We start from the raw sequence: 25,957 nt of genomic DNA, 5'->3' as shown, positions 1-25,957 counted from the left end.
TGCATGAACTTTTCTTTTTATTACTTTTTTACTTGAAATATATTGACACATGTGACTCAAATTGCATTGCAGTTTTGTATCTGTACAAAATGTTGCCCTGCAAACTTATTCTATGAAAAATGCATTCAATGTCCCGCATAAGCACTAACCAGTGTCATGCCAATGTGTCAATGAACACGATTCCACGACGTCACTGTTCCCAGGAGGGAGCAGGCCAAGCAGAGTGACGTAATAACGGCTAGTATGGCTGGGCTGCGTATAAAGGCGACCAAACCAAAGGCGCAGCCGTCCCCCACACCGCAGGTGCGTGTAAAATTGTGTGTTTAAGCTTCACGACACGACGTTGTGACACACTTGTTTTACTTGTATAAAGTTATGGGCGCAAAATGACCTTGTAGTCGGCGCGCCCTTAAGCCCCAATAAACAGACAAACGACGTTTCGAGGCTGGTACTTGTAGAAGCTCACCTGCAATAGTCCTCGTTGTTTATTGGTCAAGTCCTCAAACGTCCTCATGTCAGAACTAGAGCTATCACAAGGTGGCATTGAGAAGTGATGTAGAAGTTTTGAAATATCTAGCGGTCACGCGCTCGCTCCCCATTGACTGACTCGCGCCCGTTGTGACCGACAGGAGCCGGCGGCGGCGGCGTCCGGTCCGAGTCTCTCCCGGCAGTGGCAGCAGACAGTTGAGTCGGACTTCTCCGGACTGCGGTGTCGGGTGGCGCGCTGGAAGGCGCGCCACGCGCCGCAGCTGCGCCGGCGGGCAGGTCAACTGGTGAGCGGGGGCCAAGGCAGTCGGTAACTGCTCAGCAATTGTGCTGAGGTGGAATTGTAATGCAGCGATCAAGGGCACAAAATGACCCATCTGTCGGCCCGCCCTAAAGCCCGTACAATCAAACAACGCACCGCTGTCAGAGAACAATTCGGCGTAGCGGATGTAGTATTGTGGATGGAGGTGACAGACATTGGTCGTCATTTTGGAACTTAGCGAGGGTGGTACCACTCTGGTGTATGATGATTGCTAATTTTGACCATATATGCCCTACTCTGTATTTACCCTTGCATGTCTGCCTGTCTGAATTATTGGTCATCTGCTGGACAATCTTTAGTTTCCTTGATTTGCTTTTTCTATCCACTGTGCTGCATACTCGTGTTGCGGTGCTTTCTGCCTACCGTTGTCCTCTAGACAGCCATGTGCAGTAGATTGACTGTGCCAGTTGTATGCGTCGAGTCCTCACGCTGTTGTTTAGAACTGTCGGGTCTGTCAGCCTGGCTGTCTGCTCAGAGCTGCCCTTGTGTCAGTTAACTGCCCGTGTGTCTCTAGGCTGTCGGGGCGACTGTCGGGCCAGTCCGTTCGTCCAGAACTGCTAGTCTGATTGCGCTGGGCCTTCTACCGGAACGCGACGGCTGGCTGGCCGCGTATCTATAGCTCCGTCTGAGTCTAGTCTAGAGCTGTCAGTCTGACTGCGGGTCTGTTCACAGCCGTCAGGGCCCAATTTCAACAGGTGCGGTAAACTCAATTTGGGATAAACTACCAAACTACCCCACTACGTAACTATGTACAAAAAAAAAAACTACCCCAAAATTGAGTTTACCGCACTTGGTGAGATTGGGCCCTGGAGGACCGCGACTTCTGGCTGTGGGTCTACATACACATAGCTGACAGACTGTCTATAACTTCGTCTTTCTGTCTCTCACAGCCGCCCGCAGAGAACAGAGATACCTGCCTGGCGTCTGGCTGTGTCTTTCATATACTGCTGACAGACTGTCCGTAACTGGGCGCAAAATGACCTTGTAGTCGGCGCGCCCTTAAGCCCCAATAAACAAACAAACTGTCCGTAACACCTTCTTTTTGTCTCTCACAGCCGCCCGCCGAAGACCGTGATACCTGCCTGGCGTCTGGCTGTGTCTTTCATATAGCTGCCGGACTGTCAATAACTCCGTCTCTCTTTCACAGCCGCCCGCCGAAGACCGCGATGCCTGGCTGGCGGTATGCCGCCAGGACGCAGATGGCGGCACGGTCGACACTGGCCTGGCGCCGCCCTCCCTCCTCACCATAGCGGCCTGCCTGCAGGTAATGGCCCAATGACAAATTTATTATTAATGTCTCTGCTCCTTGCCTGTCAAAGATGTGCACTTGATATCCTAGTCAGTTTGGTGTTGTTGATATTTGAGTGCGTTACATATCAAGAATGGGCGCTCGATATTTTCAAGGCGCTGTAGCAGCCGCCCAAAAGGTAGGAACGTCCGTTATCTGGCTTTATGTCGTGTGGTGCAGTGCAGTGAGCATATCAGTGCAACACTTGTAAGATGCAACTTGCGTCAGCACTTCAGGCACTGGATGGACAAGGTGTAATCATCAGTCATTGCCGGCCTGATTGAAGCCGTTATTACGAGCGAGCGAGCGCAGCGAGCGAAGCGAAGTCTTTTCAATATAACGGAAAAATCTCAATATGAGCGGCCCGGCCCGGCCCGGCCTGTAACGCTTTTGAGAGGCTTATATCTCAGCAACCGCTGGACCGATTGCCCTGCGGTCTTTTTTGCTGGGTAGCCCCATCCCTTCTACCCCGTAATTGACTACTTTTGATACATCTCAGTGACCGTCGTGGCACGTGCCACGTGAAAAGTCAAGGGTGTTCAAGCAGTTTTACTGGGGCGATTTTGCTGAAACTTGGCATACAGGTAGGCACCCACCAGGCAATGCATTCCCATGTGTTGCGGTTAGGGTGCTACTGCACGTGCGCACGTGCAGGGGGCGTTTCCAGATCTCGAGAACGGCTGGGCCGATTGAGCTCAAATTTGGTACACGGTTGGGGACCGGTTAATAGGGTGCCGTGCAAAAGTTATTTTGGACCCCTTTGCACGTGCGCACGTGCAGAATGCCGCTCCCAGATCTCAGGAACGGCTGGGCCGATTGCGTTCAAATTTGGCACACCGCTAGCGACCGGTTAGAAGGGTGCTTTGCACAAGCCCGTTGGAAGTACCCTCTCGCCCTTCCGCACGTGCAGGGCTCACTATCTCGCTCGCTCGTTCTTCGCCCAAAAGGCGTTTTACTGGTTCATATTATATCGTTGCATTGTCTATCTCGGAACATAGAGCATTGTAGTTAGTTATACAATTCAGCTCACCCCACTTCACCTCAGAGCTCCACTCCCACCGTGTCGCCTCAGTACCCCCGGCCGTCACCACCCCGTTCTCTGTCCCCCAGAGTCAGCTGCTGGCGCTGCTGGAGCACCTGCTACACTGGAGCCGCCTCCAGGGACTGGGCGACGGCCGCGCCGCCTGGCTGTTCGCCGTCATGGCCGCTCTGGAGAAGCCGCTGCCGGCCGACACCTGCTCCTGTCTGCGGGAGGTGGCACGACTCTGCCGGTCACAGAGGGCGTCACTGGTGCGTCCAACGCTGGTGGTGGTGGTGGTGGGGGGGGGGGGGGGGTCCAGCGGGACAGGGAGGAGACGGTTCTGGTGGGGATGTGGAGCGGAGCAGGAAGGGCGCCGCTTCTAGTGGTGAGGCTGAGCGGAGCAGGGAGGGCGCCGCTGGTGGAGAGGTCCAATGGGGCAGGGAGGCAGTAGTGTCTCGGGTACTTGGGTTAGTCGTCCGTGTGGTAAGTCCCTTGGTGATTGATATTGAGCTGCTTTGTTACGCTTTTAGTGTTTCTACTTTAAGTATGTGTAGTCGAATAATAATCATTATCATACGCTTTGTTACGCTTTTAGTATTTCTACTTTAAGTATGTGTAGTCGAATAATAATCATTATCATACATGTATGTGATTTACTATGGGCTGGTCAGACAACGATTAAGAGGGCGGGGCTGAAATAAGTTTCTTTGTATTTTTTAGGTAAGTAAGCGAACCTAATTATTGAGTGAATGGTATGCTGCAAATTGGGCCCATAGGGTTCCAAGAGCGGCTGACGAATATTGTTCCCTCAGCAGCCCTCTTTTATTACAACCAGGCTAATCCATTGACAACTTCCTCTGTGCCCAGGCGAAGGATGATACCAGACTGGCCGCCGCCTGCCTGCTCATCTGTCTGGTGGGCCGATACTTTGGACAGGTGGATCTCGCTGACCCCTATCGGTGACCCCGAGACTATCTCTGGTGAGCTGTGGGTAACCTGAAATTTCAGGCCACTTAGGTCGTCCCACGGTGGGATACATTTGTAATGTCGCATTGTTATTGTTTCGAGCACATACTGTGCTTACGGTCCGCAGAGTCGGATTGTTTGTTTGCGGCCAGGAGACAGGTCCGGAGAGATGCCCGCCGTAATATATGTGATGTGGTGCCGTTGCTGTCTGAGGTTTGTGGTAAAGTGAGTCCATATGAACTGTACCAGTGTGTTGTACGCGGTACTCCTTAGTAAGAGGTCGTGTACATGATAAATTTTGTCATTGCCTTTTGAGACTTGTAGCGGACTGTGACTATGCTGAAACTGAGTGACTTTCAGTAGCATTGCTCCATGTGAATTGTGAACGTGTGGCAATAAATAATGCAACTGAAGGCTTCCTTTGGAGGTGAAGTGTCTCCCGACTGCTGAGTCATTAGAAGTACTTGATAGAGGCGTGAATAGGATGACTGAGGGGGAATCGGTGTTGATGGCAGAGCTGTAGGAAGGGGAGTGAAAGGGAAAACTTTGAGAAGAGGCAGATGGTAGCAGAAGGTGGATTTTCATTGAGTGAGATGAGAGCGATGATTGTATGGATTAACCATTGGATTCGCCATTGTCTGAAGCCCCAGGGATGATTCATTAGTGGGCAGGATTTCAAAGGACGTATACCAACGTCCCAATGATACGCCTCACACTTTGTTCCGCATGGTTAGTTCTCTTTGTCCGTGAGAGGTCTCCATGATGCTGTCAACGGCGACTCGGCTTCATCGTTGAGTATGACGGCTATAATCACGCTCGAGGCAGATATGGCTACAGTGACCTTTGCAGCACCAGCGATTTTGCTGCATCAGATCATAAACCAGATGGAAATAATGCATGGACCAGACTCGCTCTTCACCTCGTATCGCCTACCCCCCTATCCCTCGGGACCGGTCGCCGTTCCGCCACTCCCCGTCTCCATCGCGGCCGTTCGCTCACCAGCAACTCTCCCACTTCGATCGGCGCCGGCTGGCCGCTGTTCGCTCGCCACTCGTCTGCGCGTTCGCCCGTGAATCGCCGCTGATTGGTGATGTGCTCTGTTGACCAACCCACGGCTCTCCAGAGGTCACCGACCTTGAGGTGCATGACGCTGCTGGTTTGCGTGCTCGGCGGGTACTCTGTGGGGGGGGGGGGGGGCTGGGGCACGGGTGATGAAGGACTGTTAACATTGTGCTGGCGCGTTTCTGTAGTACCGTTCATTCTTTTGTCAACTACGAAGTCTAGTAAAGCGATGTAGTGAGAAAATCGAATGTCGTTCGTTAGGACGCTGCTAGAGATCATAGTTCTACAAATAGTCTCACTGTATTAGACCCAGGGGTACGATAGGTGTACAAAATGTCATGTCTTATTGTTCCACGCTGACGCCTAGCATACATTCGTACTCGTTACAGTTTATTTTTACATCCTGCACAAACCCTATCCGCTTAGACAACCTCGCGGAACCGCTAGGAACGAGCACAAACGATACACAATTAACAGTACATAGGAGTCCTTTACGTCAGATACAAATAGCCCATGATAATGTTATCTGTACAACAGGTAGAGTTGCAGCATCTATTGGATGCGTGGTGCCAAACAGCTGTAAGGCGCCTGGCACGCTACAGCAATAGTTAGGACGGATTCAAACGGACGGCCAACTGCGGATGGACGGCATGTCAGTCAACTGGTCAGATGCCCAGCGAATCAAATACGAGTTTGCTGTTGTCGCCAAGGGAGTATGTCTGCCATTGAGACCAACAACTTTGACATTTCAGTGATACAGATATTGCCAGCGACTACCTTACTTCTCAGTGACATAATCACACTCGGGGTCACCGCAGCGGTCTGTACGGGATCGTCAAGGGGTTCTGGCAGCCCAGCCTCATGTTGGTACACTCGCTGGGATCCATGTCCAGACCACTCATTGCAGAGGTCCTTCTTGATCTCACTGATGGCCTAGCTCCAATATGGGGGCCCCGAAGTGCCTGCGATAGTTGATGGATATTGGCTATTGCCTCTTCTGGTGACATGTTTAATGTTTCTCGTAGTCTTTCTGTCGTGTGCAAGCCGATGAGCTCGCTTACAGAATTGTCACTTTGGAGTTTGGGCCAGTCTATGTGGTCTTACAGGATTGCCACTTTGGGTCAGTCTTCGTAGTCAGCCCTGCACGGTTCGGTGGAAGAATCTCTTTCCGAGGGTCTGTGCGCTGATTCCGTGTGTAGGAGTCCCCGGTATAGTGTCATTCGACGTGCCGCACTCCCACTATCACAGCGACTATCACGTTCCATGGCACTCTCGGTCCATCAGGCACTCGCGCGCCTCCTATACGAGATATACATATTTACATGCTCAATGTCGCCGTCTCGTGGCGGAGTCTCGCTCAGCGCTTTGCCTTTTTGCCGCCGCCCGTGAGCCGCTTCCAGAGGCTGAGTTTCTCCTTGGGTCGCTGCTGGCGCTCGTGGTCGCGCGTGGGCGACCCGTGGCCTGAGTCGGGCTCGTCCTTCAGCATGCCCAAGAAGTTGTTCTCGCCGCTGGCTTTGTCCGGCGAGATGTGCATGTTCTGGATGTTGATGAGGTTGCGCTGCTCGTCTGGGATCGACGTCGGGTCCTGGCGGAACTCGTTGGGGTCGTCGACGAACGCCTGCTTCAGATCGCGCATCATCTTCTTGCGCAGCGTCTTCTTCATGGAGAGGTGCCGCTCGATGTGCTGGATCTCGCCGCCGGCCGCCTTGTCCTTCTGCCGCGCGCCGGCGGCCGAGCCGCGCCGGCTCTTGCCGCGGCTCTTATCCTCCTCGTTCAGGTAGTCGAAGATGCGGCAGATCTCGCGCTCCTCCTCGTCGCTGGAACCAGAGATGGCGCTATCGCTGGACGCGTGCTTCTCGGCGTCTTTCGGCGGCTTGAAGCGCGCCGCGCCAGCTGCCTGGTGTCGCGCCGGTGGCGCCGCGGCGCGGCCGGTCGGCGCAGTAGCCCCGAACACGTCCCACGCTGCCTTGAACGAACGGTCGCGGTCCATCTGCAAACGGAGGAGACAAATGTCAGAATGGCGGGGCAACAATACTGCAGCCGCGTTCACAACCCATGGTCCCAAATCTGCGTGTCGTTTGACAGCTAGCTTGTAAGTCGCTAGATCCGTCAGTCACTAAGTACCTAAAACGGTCTGTATTTGAGTGCATTGTCACCTTTCCGACATGTCCATGACAATGTCATTCCTTCTGTCCTTGAGGAACAGTTTCGCAAATTTGAAGGGCTGTGACAAGAACTTTCTCTCAGAGTCCTGGCGGCTAATCCGCTGTGTTCCAGTTCGCTCCTTGCAGAGGCTGGTCCAGACAACAAAAAGCTGCAGGATGTCTGTGGCAGCGGGCCAGGTGCAGCGGCGCTTCTCATGGCGCCGCGGCCCGTGGGACCGTCCGACAGGGCCTATCGGCACGCACGGGTGCTGCCGCGGCCCCAGCGCCCCTCGGCCACCGGGCGTCCGAACACCGTCAGCGGGCTCCGGGCGGATTACCCCGCAACGGGGAGGCTCGGTTTTAGGTAGTCTCTCGTGCCAGTTCACCAGCGTTCTTAATTCGATATAGGTATAGGGATTCCAAAGTCTTAACAACTGACTCCTTGATCCAGGATCCAATATTTCAGTCCTTGCTAGTTGTACAAGAAAACATCTCATCGAGTTCGGCCATTGTGCTTTTACGGTTGCGCACATGAAGTTAAGTTCCGTTTCGTACCCCTTTATCTCGACTCGTCTCCGTTTCCGTCTCTGTCTTGTCCCGCCCCGTCCCGTCCCGTCCCGTGATGTCGCGTCCGGTATCCATCCACACCGCCTCGAGGAGAGCTGTCCTTGGCCGGCGCCGGGCCGGGCCTGGTCTGCACGCCCCCGCGACGTACCGCGCCGCCGCTCTTTTACGGCCTGGCCAGCACCGGCTGATGGCCAGCGATTATGCACCCGACGCCGCTGCCGTGAGCGTGAACTGCTAGATGCTGTGGTAGCATCAGTCAAGCTTGTGGCAACAGTGTTGTCTTGTCTTGTTCAGTTTGGCGTGCTTCGCCGTGAGAGATCTGACTCATCGCGTCCGTGTTTGTTGGTTTGTCACGGTTACTTCCTGAATCCTGATGCCTGCTGTGATAAGTGAATTACAAAGCCCAGAAAAACCATGTATCTTCCGCGACGAGGACACGATCATTCGGACATGATTTGATTAATCTTTTCCCATGAGTTGGAACTCATGAGCAGCCAGCTCGCCAGCCGCTGAGTTCGTGAGTTTCTGGGGGCGTCTGGGCTGGAACACCCCATTGGCGATGACCTTGAAGGGGTCAGCGGGGTGCGGGGCCGTGACCTCGGCTCCGGCTACCCCATTCATGAGGGAGGGATCACAGCTGGGGGTTGGCCGTGACTGGGCCGGTCGCACGCGGCGGGGGCGGGCCGGGGGGAGGGTCGTGAGTCAAGCGATCGTGACTCGGGACGGAGTCGGCTGCAGAGCGGATTCTGTTCGGGGGCCGCGGATAACGTCTGTCCTTTGTGTCCAGCGCACATCCGGGCAGTACGTAGGGGTGGGGGAACGGCGGGTATCGCTGCTCTTCATGGTTGGGTAACAAACCTTAGTGGTATCGCACATGGAGTGCCGCAGAGTGGACTTATGAGGGAGATCTCGTGAGACTCGTGAGATCTCGTGAGTCCTTGGTTCACGATGATAACATGGCATTGTGCGCCGTGGGACTGGGATCTCTTTGTCGCCAAGGGCGTCACGCCACGGTGCCAAAAGTCGAACAATACCGGAGATTTAAAACGACAAGAAGAAAACTCGCGCAGATAGCTCTAAAAGTGATAAGGTTACAACTGGTTTGGTCCATTACGTAATATTTTCACAGGATACGGTGAAGTGGGCCTACTAAATTTGCACTATTGACTCACTGCATTGATTGCTGTAGGCACGTCAAGTCAACCAATGGATAAAAAAAAAACTCAGGACAACGTACCCGCTCCACACATCGGCAACAAACTAGTTTTGTGCCTGTCAACAGCAACTCTGATTATTCCACAATGGCCTTGTTATAGTTGTCGGGACATCTGTTGACGTCTTTGGAATGAGCGTTGGCCAGCTCGGGACTATCTCACGTCCATCTTAAACGTCAGAGGACGAGCCAGCAATACGTGTAAATACGTACATAGCCACGTCAGATCTTTTCGGGGGTGGTACTGACTGGCCTAGTAGGATGTATGTATGCAGAATGTATGTGGACACATGTATGTCCACATGTATGTGGACGAGTGCCAATTATGTTCAATAATAATCATAATCATAATCATAATAATAATAATAATAATAATAATGTAGCGCGAATTTAATTGCTAATCAGGAGGTGGTAGATGCCTCGCAGTATAAATTCAGTGGTTGGTCCGTGCCTGGTGCAATGACATGGTTGGTGACTGGTGTCGATACAGGCCCATGCAACGACCACATCAGCTTTTGTCACTGTTTTCTAAAATAACTTTTTACATTCGCAAACATTTGCACGCTGCCTCGACTCAAAAGATAATGAATGCCTTTTGCTGCTTTTGGATTTGCCATCCATCGGATCTTATCCAATCGTTCCGGGCCCAGCAAGTGGATTTGACATCTGGCGCGTTCGATTACACGCGTCGGTTTACGTAATTAAAGAGGAAATGTTTTAAGATACCTCGTCTAGTTTTTGTACCTATAACTAGGCATGATCACCAGCCGTAAGCCGTAGTCGAAATAAGCGCTCCCCTAAGAAGTTCAACACCCCCAGCAGATCAGGCTCTCCGAACTAAAACGCCAGAGCCGGAAATTTCTCCTAAGCTCTAGGTTACGTGGAAAACATGGCTATATAGGGGATGGAATAAGCATGGCAGGAAAACGTATTATCCCCAAGGCCCAAACCAAATATCCCTTGATGGATGTGACACTATGATCAAAGATAATTAACTCTTAGCGGCTCATGCATGCATTGCGAAACTTACCTGTCAATTTTTCTGCTACCGTTCAATAAAATTGACTAATTTCCATGATAATTGGTTGATACATAAATTGATAAACTCATCAATTAGCATGTAAAATAAGACGTTGTGTGCAACGCTGTGAATCGTAATGCTGATCGAGTCGCAAGCCAACGGACGCCTGGACAGTCGGCAGTCACCGCGACAAACTTAGGACAAAGAGAATATCAGTGTCATTGCCCGAAATAGATAACACCAGCCCTCAGCCCTGGCCGTCCACCCTCCGGGTACCTCCTAAGTCCTTAGTCCTCATGGCGCCGCCACCGCCACCACCAACGCCACTGCTTGTGACCGTCGTCATACCCACAGCTGGCCGCTGCGGTCCGTGCACAATTGACGGGAACGTTCCCGTGCAACGCGGTCCCTCCGGCTCGTCACCCGCATTCCTCGAATTCCCGGCGGCCGCTCTGGCAGTCAGTGACCGCACGCGTGTCCCGGCCCGGCCCCGCACGCAGCGGCGCGGGTCCACTCGCCAAGACACCGGTCACAGTTGGATAGCTCAGGTCAGCCTGCATGGCTCTCATGAGTCGTGGGCAGTGCTGGCCGCCGCCTCCCGGCAGTGGGAGCCCCTCGGGCTGTCGCGGTTGGCGACCACTCCACCCCTGATACCGGTCTCCGTGGGCCCGGTCGGCGACGAACGAGGAAACTCGGGCACGCCGGCGGCATGTGCAGCCGCCCGGGGGCGGTGTCAGGCCCGAAGGCCAGGGGATACGACATGGAAACTCGTGCAGTCTGCAGCGAGGTCGGGCCGACCGGGGATGAGGGAATGGGACGGCAGGCCGCAGGAGAGATTGTGCAAAAGAGAATAATAGCTGACGTTTTCAACAGCATGCAGAAAGTGCCTTTAAGTTTAAAATATCAATCTTTAGAAACAATTTAATGTTATTTTTAGCCCTTTTTACTCACGAGGGTAGAGTTGTAAAGAAGTCGGCCCATGGTATGGAATATGGATTGAAGATTCAATGAGGCCCGAGTCGTATAACGGCCGATTGACCGCATCAGCTGTTGAGAAGGCAACGTTAATCATTGTGTAACAATGCATCATAACTTTCACATCCATTAAACACACAGAAGATGGATATTACAAGGCTGCGTTTCGATAGACGACGGCCGGTCGCTTGATTTGTTGATGAGCCGTTTGCTAACGCGCCGTCTCTGTTCTGCAACTTTGCTCAACTTTACCCCGCGTGGGCAGTGGCAGGCTGTGCCAAGTTAAGCGCTGCCATGACCTCACCCGCGACCGAAAGTAAAAATGACGGCACTGAGGCGTCCGGAGCCGGTTGCAGAACTGCAACGCCCGAGTGGCGGACTATCCGTGGGCCCGGCCGGCGCCTCTGGCCGCGCCCGTAATCCCTGAGCACCGACCGCACAGTTTTTCTCTCACAAAGCCACCTCGCAGGGGGAGGGACACGTCACCAATGAAGGTGGTAAAAACTCGCGGACTGAACGAGCGCACGTTCGCAGTGCCCACGTTAGTGACCTCAGCACGTCGCGGACACATCAATCGACGACTTCCGAGAAAGGAGAGTTGACGTCGGGTCGTGGGCAGTGCGGATCTGCTGGGGATCAGTCCAAGTAAATCAAGCTTTGTAGCTGAAAAATCCCCAGATGAGCGCTGGTGGACGGGCGCCTGCGACGGAGCTCAACGAAAGAAAACGTGGGGTGACCTTCCATGAGTGCCAACAGCTGTTTCACAATCCAGTCGTCATGAACACTCGCTAAACTCTCGCCTAGCCTTCATCAAAAAGACGTTACGTGACTCTGCCTCTGCAGACAGTGCTCTAACCGAGCCGAAAACACTGCGGCTGCTGACTGGAGAGTCGGTGCGCGGTGGGCCGTGACCACGGACTGTGTGGTCACCGAGGCGGCACGGCGGGCTGACCCGGCACCCCGCTAATGAGACAGGCGTGTGGAGCGTGCGTCCGGCAGGCGCTAACGAGCCGGCGGGATGGGCGGCGCGGGGCGGGGCTGCGCACCCCGGACAAGCAGCGCAGGCGTGATGTCGACCACGCCGCCCCGTCATTTGGCCTGTCCAGCACGCCCCGGTGCGGATTGACGCGGCACGACCGGACGGTCCCACGTGGCGTACCGTCCGCCCCGGCCGCCAGCTCCTGCCGGCCGCTCGCATGCACCTGCACGGCGTGCACGCTGTGGCCGCGCTGTGCACTGCGCGGTGCACAACAGGGTGCACCGCCTGCACAGCGGCGCCGGTCAGCGGCCGACCACACGTGACCTGAGCGCTACCGCGGTGCGGTCGTCCACCGCGCCGCCGCAATCAGCCCTGTGAAATTCTCATGACCGAGGAGCTGCCCCGGGACGGCTCGGCGCCGCCCGCACGGCGCACAGTTCACCCTGGCGCAGTCGAGGTGTGGCGGGTAAAGACTGTGAGGCGCACTATTGAGAGACCTTCATTGTCCGCAATTACAGCTACATTGATTATGTATTAGTTGTCGCTTCTGTATCTGTTGGTTGAACATCAATCAGACACAGCAAGGACATTGGACCGTCGTAAACCGTCTCTCCTCATCCTCCTCTCTCCTCATGAACCCTTCTCTAACCGGCTAACCCGCCGCTTCTAACTCTGACTCTCTGACTCTGAATTTCAACAATCCTCAAAAGTGAAAACCCTGACCACTCGCCACATCACACTGGAGTGGGCTGTCGGATCAGCTCGCCTCGCACCCGGTTATACTGCAGGCTGCGGAGTGCGCCTCGCTGCCCTCTGAGCCGGATAGCACGCCGGCGGGGAAAACCGGCACCCATGGCACGGAGTTGGCCCGCTCGGGGTCTGCCCTTCCCCAGCTCCGAGACCCTTCCACCGCGAGCCACATGCATAGCGGATGGATACGGAGGGGCTGATCTGAGTGCACCAAGACAAGAGTTTCCTTTTTTTGTCTTGTCTGAGAGACAGGCACAATGGAAGGTCTCTTAGTTAATATTAAAAACAGCCTCTAAACTCTTCCTCCAGTCCCTGTATATATAAAATACTAACAGGAGATCCATACTTTGATGCGTCGTGAGATAAAGTTAAAGCCCTGACGGTGACGGCTGCTGCGGCCGATGATGTCGTCGTGTCCCGGACCCAACCCACATGGGGAGGGGGGGGGGACCATGCAGAGGGACGAGTCGGATGCGCCCCATCGAGCGTCACCGAGTCCGAGCTCGGGTGGTGACGCATTGAGCAGGATTTGCAGCAGGGGGCGGCATGAACGGATGGAATTGGCGGGATTGAACAGCCTAGTGCACAACCTATAACCTACATATTGAAAGATTGGAGATCTTTATCAGCATGCTCTATCAGCAACATTGTATCATATGGCCCAGTCATCACTTTTCGACTGTATAACAAAGCACTCGGAGCAGATCTTCTACCTACATCCATACATTTTGCCGGTCACTCCACCACAGCACATGAGTATCTCCAGTTTTACACAATCAGGGTCGTCCTTTGTGGATCATCTCATCATCCTGTTATGTGGCAGACACACCAACTGAATCACAGTCATCATATAGTGACACGGCACTGTATGGAGATCACGCAATCGCCGAATAACCGCACAGTGCACACAAAGCCACCTCGACTGTGTCGCTCGTAACCGTGCCCGGAGTGGATGATATAGCGTGATTGTCGCTTATTTATTCAGCGTCTATATAGCCAGGTATGAAGAAAAATGATAAAGAAAAAGAACGAAGGAAAGGGAGATGAGAGAGGGAGAGAAAGAGAGAGAGAGAGAGAGAGAGAGAGAGCGAGAGAGAGAGCGAGAGAGAGAGAAAGAGAGAGAGAGAGAGAGAGAGAGAGAGAGAGAGAGAGAGAGAGAGAGAGAGAGAGAGAGAGAGAGAGAGAGAGAGAGAGAGAGAGAGAGAGAGAGAGAGAGAGAGAGAGAGAGAGATGTGTGTGGGAGTAGAGGCAGAAGGTTATGAGTCACGGCGTAGAGCACTGGGAGGGGCTGATCGACCGCAGTATCACGAGCAGTGGTCCGCAGGGGGAACCGGTTCGCCCACGGCCCTCCGTGGGTGTACCGTCAGACCCGCGGGGTAATGGAACAGGCAGGGACGGCAGGGTGGCGCCGCGCCCCTGCTGCAGTGACACGGATACTGCACAAGGTCAGGGTGAGCCTTGCACGGCCCGCCGGTCAGCGGGGTCGAGGGGTGATGCTCTCTGTATTGGGACGGGGAGGCGAGAGCTTGATACTCTCATGGTAGCGGAGGCGCTCTCAGGCTGGGAGGGATATTGGATGGTGAATGGTGATCTGTGATGTTTCATCTGAAGCCAAAAACATTTATCCATGGAAGAGATAAAAGGAGATAAGATATCCAGATCAGGAAGGTCCTACATACATCAGCCAGCCCACATACATTGAAAAAGATTCTGTTGGTCCGAAAGTGGTGTGCGGTCCCGCTCGGGGTCGCGGACCGGTCAGACCAGCCGGACGTGGTCTCTGGTCCGCATGGTCAGCCAAGGCTGGCGCCCAGATTAGGCCAAAATAAAAACCGCAGTCCGCACGCCAGGAGCATCCTTTGTGTTCGATGAGAGTTCCAAACGCCAACTGTGGGAAGACCCCATGATGTAAGCGACGCTCTTGGGTCTCATCGTGTTGGATCATGGATGAGTGAATTTCATGTTGTGAAGAACTACAGTGGGAGCCTCCTGGCTCTTGCGGCGGCGATCCGTGCTATATCCGGACGTGTCTTATCGAGAAAAAAAAACGCTCAAAGGCGATTGCCCGTCTTATCCCGTATCTGTTAAACTTCCACTTTTTGTAATCATAAGTTATAACCATCAGCGAACTATCGATAAATAACCAATGCGACATTATTTGACTGAAATGCGGTGCTGTTCGACATGTCCTCTGGTCCGCATCGATGCGGAAAAAGTGCATGTGAATGTAGCAAGGGGCATTGCAAACTGCAACGATTAGATAAACCGTCCTTCCCGGCGACAGAGTGCCGACCCGCGAACGAATTCCCAAGTATGTCACTTCCATAAGTTCGTTGACGCATAACGGCACCCTACACGCATGTGCGATTTGACCCACTTTGCATGACTTTTGGACAACGACATGTGTGTTGTGTGACACATGTTACATGTATGTAAGTCACAATATCGGCTGTATCTTGAGAATGTCAATTGTCGTCGTTAGCATGCAGTCATTGTTTCCACATACATCATATGTTTCCAGCGAGAACAAAGTGAAATGAACCAATTCTTTACCATGCAGTTGTAGGCTAAAGGTTTGTAAGTTGGAGAGCGTTTGAGCATTTCACCAAAACTCAACCGGCACCAGCAGTACTGCATTGCTGCTGAACCAGCTGCATTGTGCGGACATTAGTTACACACAGTTACATTAGTTACACACGTCGCCCACAGTTCATCGCAGTAGGTTCATGTAGGTATGTTGGTATGTGAGGCATGTGTGATGTGATGAGACATGCAGGAATTAGTTTATTGAATTGTAGACTTATTGCTTACGCTTCTCATACGAAGCAACATGTGCAGTTTAACAGCTATGGAAAGCTATCGGCAAATTAACAGGATACTTTAATTTTACATCTTGCATCAATATGGCGTCGACGCACACTGTTCGTGTTATCAACGATCTGAAAATCATTGCAGAGACATTGTATTGAGCCGCATACCTACATCGCTCCTGGACATATTTCGCATGTCCCAGTGCAAAGTAAATTTCGTTTCAATGTGGCTTTAAAATTACCACGACAGCAATTTACTTTCGTCTTCAAATTTGACCTGTCTGGAAAAAAACAAGTTCCTAAATCCTCTGCAACGCCGTTATCAGTTTTCCGGTGCTATTAGACAGTCGAACTACATCAGCGAAACTGTCTATCTTCAAGTAAAGAAGCAAAAGTGACTCATTTTTGCCGTTGAATAGGCGAGCACAGTTTCCTTGTTCTACAAGCGATGATTCCGATTTCCGGGTATTGATTCGCTGCCCGCTGGGATGCTCATGGGACTGTTTCAACAAATACCCGGTTGATTGCTGCAGATCAACCACAAATCGAAGGTCATGCCTGTAGCGCTGACGTCAGCACTGATCGACAGGCTCTAATGCAGGACAATGACTCAGTTCGTGCACACGACAGGCACACGAACCATAGGCGCTGCTGTTGCCACTGTTACGCTTCATGGTGTGCGTTTTGTTCTTATATCAATGCTCATTTGCTATACTGAAAAGGCCCATGTCAGCAGTTAACTTCTGGGCGGTGCTGGCGAAGCGGCACTCCTACCACAAAGACACTTCCCGCTCGTTAAGGCCACAGGCTTTCTCCCGCAGGGCACGACTGAGCCTATTTGTGTACAGCAAACAATGTGCCTCTACCAAGTCGTGAGCTGCCGCTGGCCGCAAAAAGGCAACAAGAGGACGTCTGTGCGCACGCTCCACGCACACGATCACGGAGAGAGCGTCGGGGACATCGTCGTGAGGCTGTTTTATATTCTCTGGTTGTGAATATCCCGGTGCAGAGTGTGTAAATGACCGCAGAGCGGCCCACCGGACGGGGTGGGAGGTCATTTTCTCAATTAGCTGTGTCGCCAAGGGCATGCAACTGTTCATAATTTCTGCGTTTGTCTCACGCTTCCGGGCGGCACGGCGTGACAATGCGTGCCGACCGTCACGCGCGGCGTACCCCGTGTCCGCGGCGCTCGTGTCCGTGTCCGCATGGTGTCCGCGAGGTGTCCGCGCGTATCCGCGGGGTGTCCGCGGTTGTCCGCGGCGGCGAGCGGGCTCGGAGCTCGGGGACACAGCTCTCCCACGACCACTGGCCTCGGCGAGACGGCCACTTCCTATAGCGGTGGACCGGCCGCCTTCCTTCCCAGTCACGTGACCGGCGGCTCCCAGGCTGTCCGAGCCCACGTGACACGCTCCCACGCGGCAGCAAAGGTGAAAATGGTAGCAACAGCTCGGCTGACACTGACGGAGAAAACGCGCCGCTTTGTGACATTGGTTGTGTGTTTCTGCTTGTTGCTGATTTTTCATAGTTTGCTAGTGCAATGCATCTGTGAAATGGGACAGAACATTCAAGTGCTTCACGATAGGCACCCTTCTACTTTCCAGTTCCCAAGCCTCTCTGCTCCAGCAATGTCCAAATAACTGCTTGATTTCCTTTTATGAGTTCGGTCATCACCTATTTGTTTCAAAAGTTGCAACAATTGAACGTTTCCATGCCAGTTTCTCAGGCTTCAGTTCTACAGTCAGCCAGAGCCTGCTCTCCCCTCCCCTACTCTGCCGAGAGCCGCTCCATCACCAGGCGGCGGCAGAGCCTCTCGGGCTCTGCCAGCTCTCGGCCAGCTTCTCGGCTCTCGGCAGCGGCTCTCGGCAAGGCCAGTGCTCCGCTGCCGGAACCGGAGAGAGAGAGAGAGAGAGAGAGAGAGAGAGAGAGAGAGAGAGAGAGAGAGAGAGAGAGAGAGAGAGAGAGAGAGAGAGAGAGAGAGAGAGAGAGAGAGAGAGAGAGAGAGAGAGAGAGAGAGAGAGAGAGAGAGAGAGAGAGAGAGAGAGCGGGGCTAATGATCCTCTCCCGATGGTCTAAGTGCTGTTTACGGCCCGCGGCCTTCCGCCTCACGCAATGACGTCGCACATATAATAACGTCATCATCTGTTATCAACGGTATGATCAGACACGTTTCTAGGCCGCGGTTCAGAGCCTCGCCCTTTACTCAGGGAGGCCGGCTATGTCATAGTTTTACGCACAAAGAAAATGGATATTACACAGCAGAATGAATGGATGTGCTATACAGAAGAAAAGAAAGTATGAAAGGCAAAAATATAAATAAAAAGCAGAAAAGCCAACCAAGCAAGAAAAATATAATAGTCAAGCACCAAGCGTCTGAACATGAGGAGGATTCGGTCAGCAGCTCACATGACAGTCCTCGGCCCGGAAAGATCTCAACAAAGCTGTCCGACGGTGACTGCTCCTGCGACTGCTCCCGCTCATGTTACGTCGAGCCGCCGGCGCAGCAGCAGTCACCCGACCGTTACACCGGCCACGCCGTTCCGGGCACGGCCGTAAACCGGCGCAGAAGGTGTTTCACTAGCGGCCACCACGCACAGAGCTCTGAGGTCGTCCCCAGCCGCAGAGCTCATCAAACACCCGTCTGTGAGCCGGCCAGAGAAGACCGGCTGGGCGGGAAACTGAAAGTGGAAATCCTTCAATTTGTGAGTCGTGACGGTCCCACGCTTACTTGCATAAGATGTCTCCCAGTATGCTCATAATACGGAAAGCGTCTGATGTGATGCGTGATGAGACTCTTGGACGTTCCATTCCCAGCTCCATGGAACAGTTTTTTTTTCTGTTGAAGAATTGCGAGGAAGAATATCTAAGAAAGACGCAACATTCGTATAAATGAGAACGGGCGCATTGATGCTTATATAAGCGCCGACCTCCTGCAAGATGGCTCATTGGTTTGTTTGTTTTGTTTGTTTTGTTGGGTTAGGCCCTTTCGGTCGACAAGACCATTGCAGAGCCGGAAGGATGATAGGAATTAGGGGGAGACATTGGTCTGGGCAGGCACCCTAGTGAGTCGCCGGGGCTGAGCCCGTCCAGAGGACAGGCCACCCAGCCCCAAGGCACTCACTGCACCCGGCTACGGGGTGCGCTCCCTCAGGAGCAGCGGTGCCGCTCCAAGGGAGCAGCCCGCATGAGATAAAGTTGCCTGTCCAGCCCGGAGGGGGTTGCGGCGTGGAGGAGAAGGATTTCAGTATCCTGAGGATGGAAGCACGGAACGGTACGACTCATTGGATGGAAAGGGTTGATTTCCAACCTCCTGAGACCGCGTCCCTTGTCAGTTTCCTAGCCTTCACAGTTCGCATCCCATCTTGGGAGGCCCTGCCGTCTCCCCAGCCTTCATACTCGTATCTCGTCTCCTTTATGTAGACGCTGTCTCCGACTGTCGACTCCCACAGCCTTCACTCCGATCAAGCTCATCGGCGCACGCGGTGGGCGAACCGGTCGCGCCACAGTGCTAAGGGCTGTTTACCGGCTGTCACCGCGCCGGGCCGACCCTGGCACGTGCGTCACATGTGTCATATGCGTGCCACGTGCCGACGTGTCGCTGCTCTGGGCCAAAGGGCGGCCGGGGCACGGCGCTCCGCGCGCGGCAGCGCCGTTAGCGGCGGGACCTCGTCAGCTCGTCTCCGTGAGACGGCTCAGCCCCTGTGTGAACAGCCGGCTAAGATGGATGTGATGGCTCCTGAGACTTTTGTGCCAGCTGAGACATAACTTGATCAAATGTTCGGGTGAGGCAATCGTGACACAAGAGGCTGCAGCCGATCGATGCCTTGTTACAGTGGAAGAGCGCCAACGAAAGGGATTTTACGTCTACCTTGACATATTTCTATGTTGTATATCGGTTGAGCTGGGAGTCTGCAGCCTCCTCAAAATCCCATGGTCCAGGGTTGATCAAACCCGAACCGGACTCGCACTGTGGTTTGCACCTGCTTTTTGCCTCGCGCGGTCAAACCGGACCATCTCTGCCTTTCAAGGTGACCCGAAAGCCAGTCTGACCGCGCGCCTTGCTAAGCGCACCGTCACGGTCGGCGCATTCTGCCCGGAAAGGACAACGCAGGCCATTCACACCGTGACGGATTTTCTCTGGAGCGGCGTGACGGTGTCCGTCTGGCCGTGACGCGTGACGTGACGTTCTCCTTCCTCTCCGGAGGACGGCTGAGCGCCGACCTAGCTGCGGACGCCTCTGAGCCGGGCAGATTTGATGCCGTGAAATCACGGTATACGGCGTCACGGCTCGATTAGGTCGCTGGAGCGTCAGATCAGACAAGGCCAGGGAAAAATAATGGCCGCCAACAGGTTATTAGTCATAACGTCCCTTCGCATTGTCACGAGGGTTCCCTGACGATATCACGAGTTCCCTCGTCTGTTGTCACGAGTTTTCCCGACGCTGTCACGACTGTTTCTGCTTGTCCCACGAGTCACCCCTTCCATCGTCACGACCAACCCCCACTGGCCACGGATGGCCCCCATAGGGACTCGTTTGCATGGCCAATGTGAAACAATTTTGGGGGAACGATACGCGATCAAACTTCAGGGGAAGAAAGCGTTTAGGCATATTTTGTTAAATCATTCCGTGACATGCTTGCTCAGTTTGATTGTTACGAATCAAACGTTTATAAAAAACTTTTTTTCCTTTTGTAATGTGTTAAGAATTCGGATAGGGACAAGCTAAAAAAATATCCGTTGTATATGTAGCGGCGTAGCTTGCTAGTGTGGCCCATTTTAATCTCGGCTACGTCGTAGTATCTTTTGATACATCATTTGATAAGCATAATCCTTCCGTTTTGTCGGCGACATTCCTCGTTGCAAAACAGGAATGTCAATGCTATTGCGATCTCTCTCGTCCCAACCAAGCGTATCCAATATGAGGTGAGGTATAACATAAACACGACTCCAACCTCTTGCATCCAGATCAATCAGTGGATGCCAGGTTGTGTCATCAGAATCTCGACCCCATAAGGCACCGCCCACCGCCATCCCTGACCCAGATATCTGAATCCGATGTTGTTATTGCCGCCTTCACTCTGACACCGGTACGAGGACCCACCCAGGGCAGGGTGTGGGCCGCTGGGGGGCCGAGTGGACGTGCCCTTCACCTCCCGGGGGCGGTCGGGCGAGGGAGAGGCCAGGGTGATAACGAGCGAGATAACTGCTGAAGGCTCGGTGTGCTGCACTGAGAGCGGTCGACCGTGGCAGGACAGACGGTCACTGGTCACTGGTTACCGGTTACCGGTCAGTGAATCTCACAGTCCAGCGACCATCCAGCCAGTGCAGAATGCAGATGGTCTCCGGTAGGTAATGGTCGATTGGCTGCGCTCGGCCGTCACGCCGACAGTCGCTCTGTTTTCGATTCACCTGAGGTAGCCTCTCTGCTCATGCCTGCCTCCCGGGCAGCCGCCGACCAACAGAAGCACCGTGAGTTGGGTTAATTGCCCACTCGGCTGGGTAGTTTGTTCCCAGCTGAGCGTGACGTAGCCACCCACCCAGGCCCACCCTCCGGAGAGAGCACTCGCCGCAGCCCGCCCAGCCGCCACCCGTGAGTGCATCCCAATTCAACTGTGTCTCCCGAGCCCGCCCCTCATTAAGACTAAAAGCTTCCCTTCTAAAGCAGGATTCATACAGTAGCAGTTCAACTGGCCAGTAGTAACCATAGTCCGATTAATTTGCAGCAGCCAAACAGCGAGCGTGTGGGGCTTCCCAAATGTTGTCAACTGCTTCAAACTTCCGTCCAGTCATTGCAGTAATAAGTGCACAGTAATTGGGAGAAACGAGTGTCGTTTAAACCACTTTCGCGTCGAGCTTTCATAATCCAATTTAGAGTAAATTTGCAGTCATGGAAGCGCTGGTTACGTTCGTTGGTAAACGTAAACATTATGAAAAGGGGCATGTAGTAGAGGTGCCTGATCATAGCCGGTGAAACAAGGCCTCCCTCGATTTATTTCAATTCAAGTGTTAGACAAAAATAGCGTCATCGTTTGCTACCAATTGCACTGAAATTTGACTCTCGACCGGTAGCTGCATCACAAATTATGCAACTCGTAAAACTGCGGAATTATTTTAGACGAAACACGGACGACGCAAGGAGCACTGCTCAAATCTGGCAATAACTACCCACCTAAAAATATCAGCCGCTCACTTGTATGCCTGCTGCCTAGTGCAATATGATAGTGCAGTTGACTTTCAGGAGACATAGCTAAGCCACTGGCCTAAATGGCGAACCGTGTATGACCCCAACGCAAAAAAAAAGAACTGTGTGCCACCTTGCATTCCTTTCCGTCGAGCAGCATTTCGAACGTGGTACTGGGAATTAGCGTTTCAAGGTCGCTACGCGCAGTCAGTCCAAACATTCCGCTGTCATCATATCTGACGTAATTTTCATCACTCAAAATAAGCCAGAGCATTAATTTCATCTCTCTCTCTCTCTCTCTCTCTCTCGCTCTCTCTCTCTATTACTCACTTTACCTGTTCACAGGCGCGAAGGAATTACGCTATTGGGCAGCTTTTCAACCAGAAAATCGTCTGCAATCTGAGCAATTAATTTAGAGTATTTCTCTACCACTAGGTCTCCTTTATCGATAACAAGATACTTATAGTGTTTCGTTGTTTCCTACATCATGGTGAAACTCGACAGCTGTAATTTGAGCACCAACTGGCGCCTCTCAGATCAGACACCCGGGGCCGCCGTGGCATAACCTGCCGCCTCATGACAAGCCTCCTCCCAGTTCTGGCGCAGGATCCCTGCCCATGACACGCGTCTGCTGGCTGGGACAGGCCGAGACCATGCACCCATGACACAGCACCTGCTGTCTGTGACAGCTCGAGACAGGGCACCTCCCTGTGTGACGTGCCGCCGCCGTCTGCGTTATACACCTCCCGCCCGTCGACCCCGCCCAGGACAAAACATCTTCCCGTCACCGGGTACGACAAGTGGGTCGGTGGCCGACGCTCCGCCGACACCCCTGACATGGCCCGGCTGTGAGCAGTGCGGGGACAGAGCACCTGTCGCGTACCGCACCTGAGGCCGATATCGGAGACGGGCGGGCGCAGCGGCGGCGGGGAATGCGACGGAGGAAGAATGTCGGTGGAAGTCTGACAGACCAGTATGGAGGCATTACGGTGGTGGATGGCGACCCAGAAAACGCCGTCAAATATCCAGCACAGGTGAAAAGTTTAGAAAAGTCCGTAAATGTGGTGGACAACAGAGAATGAGACGCGGAAAATCAGCGAGGAAAGACGCCGTACATGATGTTCTGTTGGTCTAAGCATGCCAACTCTCTCCAATGGTGTGCTAATACGAAACGTCAGTGTAAACGTTACTTTTATCAGGCCTACATAGACGATGTTCAAAAGAAGTAAGTCACCAGCTTGATACGTCATAGCAGACGTGAATAGAAAGAAACATGTTCAATATCTCGTGCTATCACCTGAAGTGGGAGGTTTCCTGTTACGAACACAGGATAAGAACTAAATCAGTCTAGCCCTGGCGAATGAATTATAATCTCAGGAAAGACGGAAGAGTTACTAAGCGAGACTTAGCGATACGAATCGGTTAAAAACCTGACGCAAGAAGCTCACGGCTAGCACGACGAGCCGAGAAGCTACCGCTCATGGCCGGCATTCATCTCCAGAATTTAGAGCGCTGCTCGCCGAACCATTACAGCGGCTCCGATTTCAAAACAGCCGTAACTCAGCTCTTCAACGAGCGACTGCGGCCGTCGATGTCGGCGGGGCCCAGCTTCTGATCATCGCTCGTCGTCAGGACGAGGCGCGTCAAACCGCAGCGGCGACCCCCGCAGGTCAGGGCTGCCGCGGGCCCCGCTGAAGGCACGAGGAGGCCCATGATAGAGCCACGGGGAGCCATTGAGCTGAGAGTCAAATGCTGCCACAAGGAGCTACGGCAGAGTACTAGGGATCACAAGGAGCCGCGGAGAGTCACACAACCACATCGCAGCCACAAAGAGCCAATGGCGGAGCGCCGTGGAGCGTGGAGGACTACCGACGTTATGATGGTTCGCGGCAGCCAGCGGGTCACGAAAGGTCATGGTAAACCACAACAGGTCGTGAAGGACGACGGCACCCTCCCACGTCTCGGGACCGCAGCGGACCATAGCGGTTCACGACACCACCAAAGGCGGCCACCAAAAACCCACGGCCGCGCCGCCCCGGCCGGATCGGCGGCCAGCACAGCACGATTCGCTCCTTATCAGGACCAGGCCAGCCCAGTTCGTGGCACCGAGCCGGGTGCGGCCTTGGTGGCAACAATGGCGCGGCGATACGCCCAGCTGTGACACTGGCGGCGCGCCGTGGCGTAACGCGGCGCGGCGCGGCCACAGCGCGGTCATGGGGGCGCGGTCAGTGCGACTATCGACGGACATCTCCGCCTCCGCGCCGGCCTGCCCTCCACCGGGTGTCGACACGACCTCTGCCGAGCTGCGCCGCGGCCGACAGAGGTGGAACGGCGCCCTCCGAGCTCCGTGATATGACCCGGTGAAAGGAGGCGGGTGCGCTGGGAACGCGCCCACCACACGTGAGAGCACCATCGAACCGCTCACTCTGGACAGGAGATGAACGCTCTTCTGGTAGGGCGGCGCCGGGGGTGACTCGTAGGTGGGCGGTTCGGTGGTCGCCGCGCCGACTTCCCACGTCGACACGACACAGGTGGTCTTCGGGTCGTGTTCTATTCATTAGCATTGGTGCCGGAAACGGCTGAGTTGTGCCTCGCTAATGACCAAAACAAGACTGATGCGTCGGAAAATAACCAGAAAAAGTGGAGGTCAACCTAACGAAGGCCCACAGGCGTGGGCGGGCGACGCTGACAGTCCGCAGGTATCGCACGAAGCCAGTTAGCAGGCACATTACTTTATCATAGCAAACAAATAATGCACCTTACTCAGCGAATGAGTATAAACCACCATATGAATAGAAATGCGATTGCACAGATCAGTCAGATACATCAGAACAGCGATCACCTCCGCCACTGCAATCACTCCGTGTATTCGTGAATGGACCCCGACGGCAGAGACAGACAGGCACCGTCGGTCACCGCCCGGTTCGTCCCGTAGCTCGGGTCTTCCGCGCCGGTCGGACGTTCCGCGCCGGTCCGGCCCACGCCCGGTTTTTGCGGCGAGGTGCCGGCCCGCCGGCGGCGGTGCGGACTCAGCGGGCCGACGGCCACTGACCCGCCCCGTGTTTTTCTCAGCGGTGAACGGGGCGGCGCAGTCGCAGCGGCGGACCTGGCGGCATTTAAAAAGGAGGGGCTAGTAGAGGAATTGGCGGAGGAGTTGACGGCTGAGTTAGCGGCGGAGCTGCCCAAGTCAGTGGGGGAGTGGACGGCTGAGTTGCCCAAGACGGCGGCGGAGTTGGCTGTGTAGTTGGTGGATGTGGCCACAAAGTCGACGGCGCGTAACCGCTCGCTGTCTTGTCGAGGCTGCGGTAGCGGTGGGGGCGGAGGTGGGGATGGGGGGAGGGTGAGGGCCAATCTCACAGAGCGGTCAGCTGATGAGTCACGGCGTCGGTCAGCCGAGACCGGACAGAGCAGGCTGTGGTCCTCAGTCCACACTCCGCAGAACAGGATAATGCAGTCGCACGACCACGTGGTGCGATCATGGAGGAACTGAAACGATTACCAAACGCCAAGCAAAGACAACTGCAACTGTAGACCGTGTAGAGGTTGATGCAGATGGATAGGCGTGCTAATCAAAACCCTGTTTCTTATATGGCAGAAAAGTAATTTGAACAATGAATGATTACTTTCGTATTCGTTACATAGCTTGCTGGTGGAATATTCAAAATGTAAATTTGGGCACGCAGAGCCACCCATCATGCATAACATAATGATACCTGCATTCATCATTAAAAAAAAAAAAAAAAATTGAGAGGCCTGTACTGTCGCCGTTCGGGCTTTGCTTCGATCCGCCAACTGGCACCACCGAAGTCACCACCTGGCGCTTCATCTATTGACCGTCATTATTCACTTCATTTACTGGGCGCTTCTGCTGCCTCCCGTTCACCACACGCCGTGAGAGGACAGATCGTGTTCACAGAGAAAGTGCCAGATGTCGTACATCGACGGCTTATAGCCGTGTCGAAGTCGACGGCGTATAGAGAATGTCGGGCATCGCTGGCGAAGGTACTTACGTAGTTGGACAACACATGTCAGCGGCGAGCTTTCGACTCATATTACTAATAGGAATTCGTAAAGTTGGCGCTTATGTTTGATTGTTGGAACTTATGGGCTCCACACAAGAGTTTTTAGGTTTAAAAGCACAAATTTTTATTGTTGAAATTCTGACTGGCATTCAG

At 53.9% G+C, this 25,957-nt stretch overlaps 2 protein-coding genes across 3 annotated transcripts in view; one reads left to right on the top strand and one right to left on the bottom strand.

Annotated features, from left to right (window-relative positions):
* The window catches only part of LOC122365225 (gem-associated protein 2-like), a 94,510-nt gene extending 90,014 nt beyond the window's left edge, over window positions 1-4,496 (top strand). For both annotated transcript variants that reach the window (XM_043336229.1, XM_043336230.1), the window contains 5 exons: window positions 204-303; window positions 630-773; window positions 1,956-2,072; window positions 3,207-3,386; window positions 3,985-4,496. In XM_043336229.1, coding sequence (XP_043192164.1) covers window positions 204-303; window positions 630-773; window positions 1,956-2,072; window positions 3,207-3,386; window positions 3,985-4,080 — 637 coding nt within the window. In that variant the 3' untranslated portion in view covers window positions 4,081-4,496. The remainder of the gene's footprint in view (window positions 1-203; window positions 304-629; window positions 774-1,955; window positions 2,073-3,206; window positions 3,387-3,984) is intronic.
* Window positions 4,497-5,426: 930 nt separating this feature from the next.
* Window positions 5,427-25,957, bottom strand: part of LOC122365229 — a 29,320-nt gene continuing 8,789 nt past the window's right edge. Inside the window, exon 2 of the mRNA XM_043336233.1 lies at window positions 5,427-7,135. Within this exon, the coding sequence (XP_043192168.1) occupies window positions 6,503-7,135 (633 nt within the window). The 3' untranslated portion in view covers window positions 5,427-6,502. The remainder of the gene's footprint in view (window positions 7,136-25,957) is intronic.

Source organism: Amphibalanus amphitrite, unplaced genomic scaffold (genome assembly GCF_019059575.1).
Source record: "Amphibalanus amphitrite isolate SeventyFive unplaced genomic scaffold, NRLGWU_Aamphi_draft 000723F_arrow, whole genome shotgun sequence".
In the NCBI taxonomy this organism is placed as follows: Eukaryota; Metazoa; Arthropoda; class Thecostraca; order Balanomorpha; family Balanidae; genus Amphibalanus; species Amphibalanus amphitrite.
This window is presented reverse-complemented; position numbering and strand designations above follow the sequence as displayed.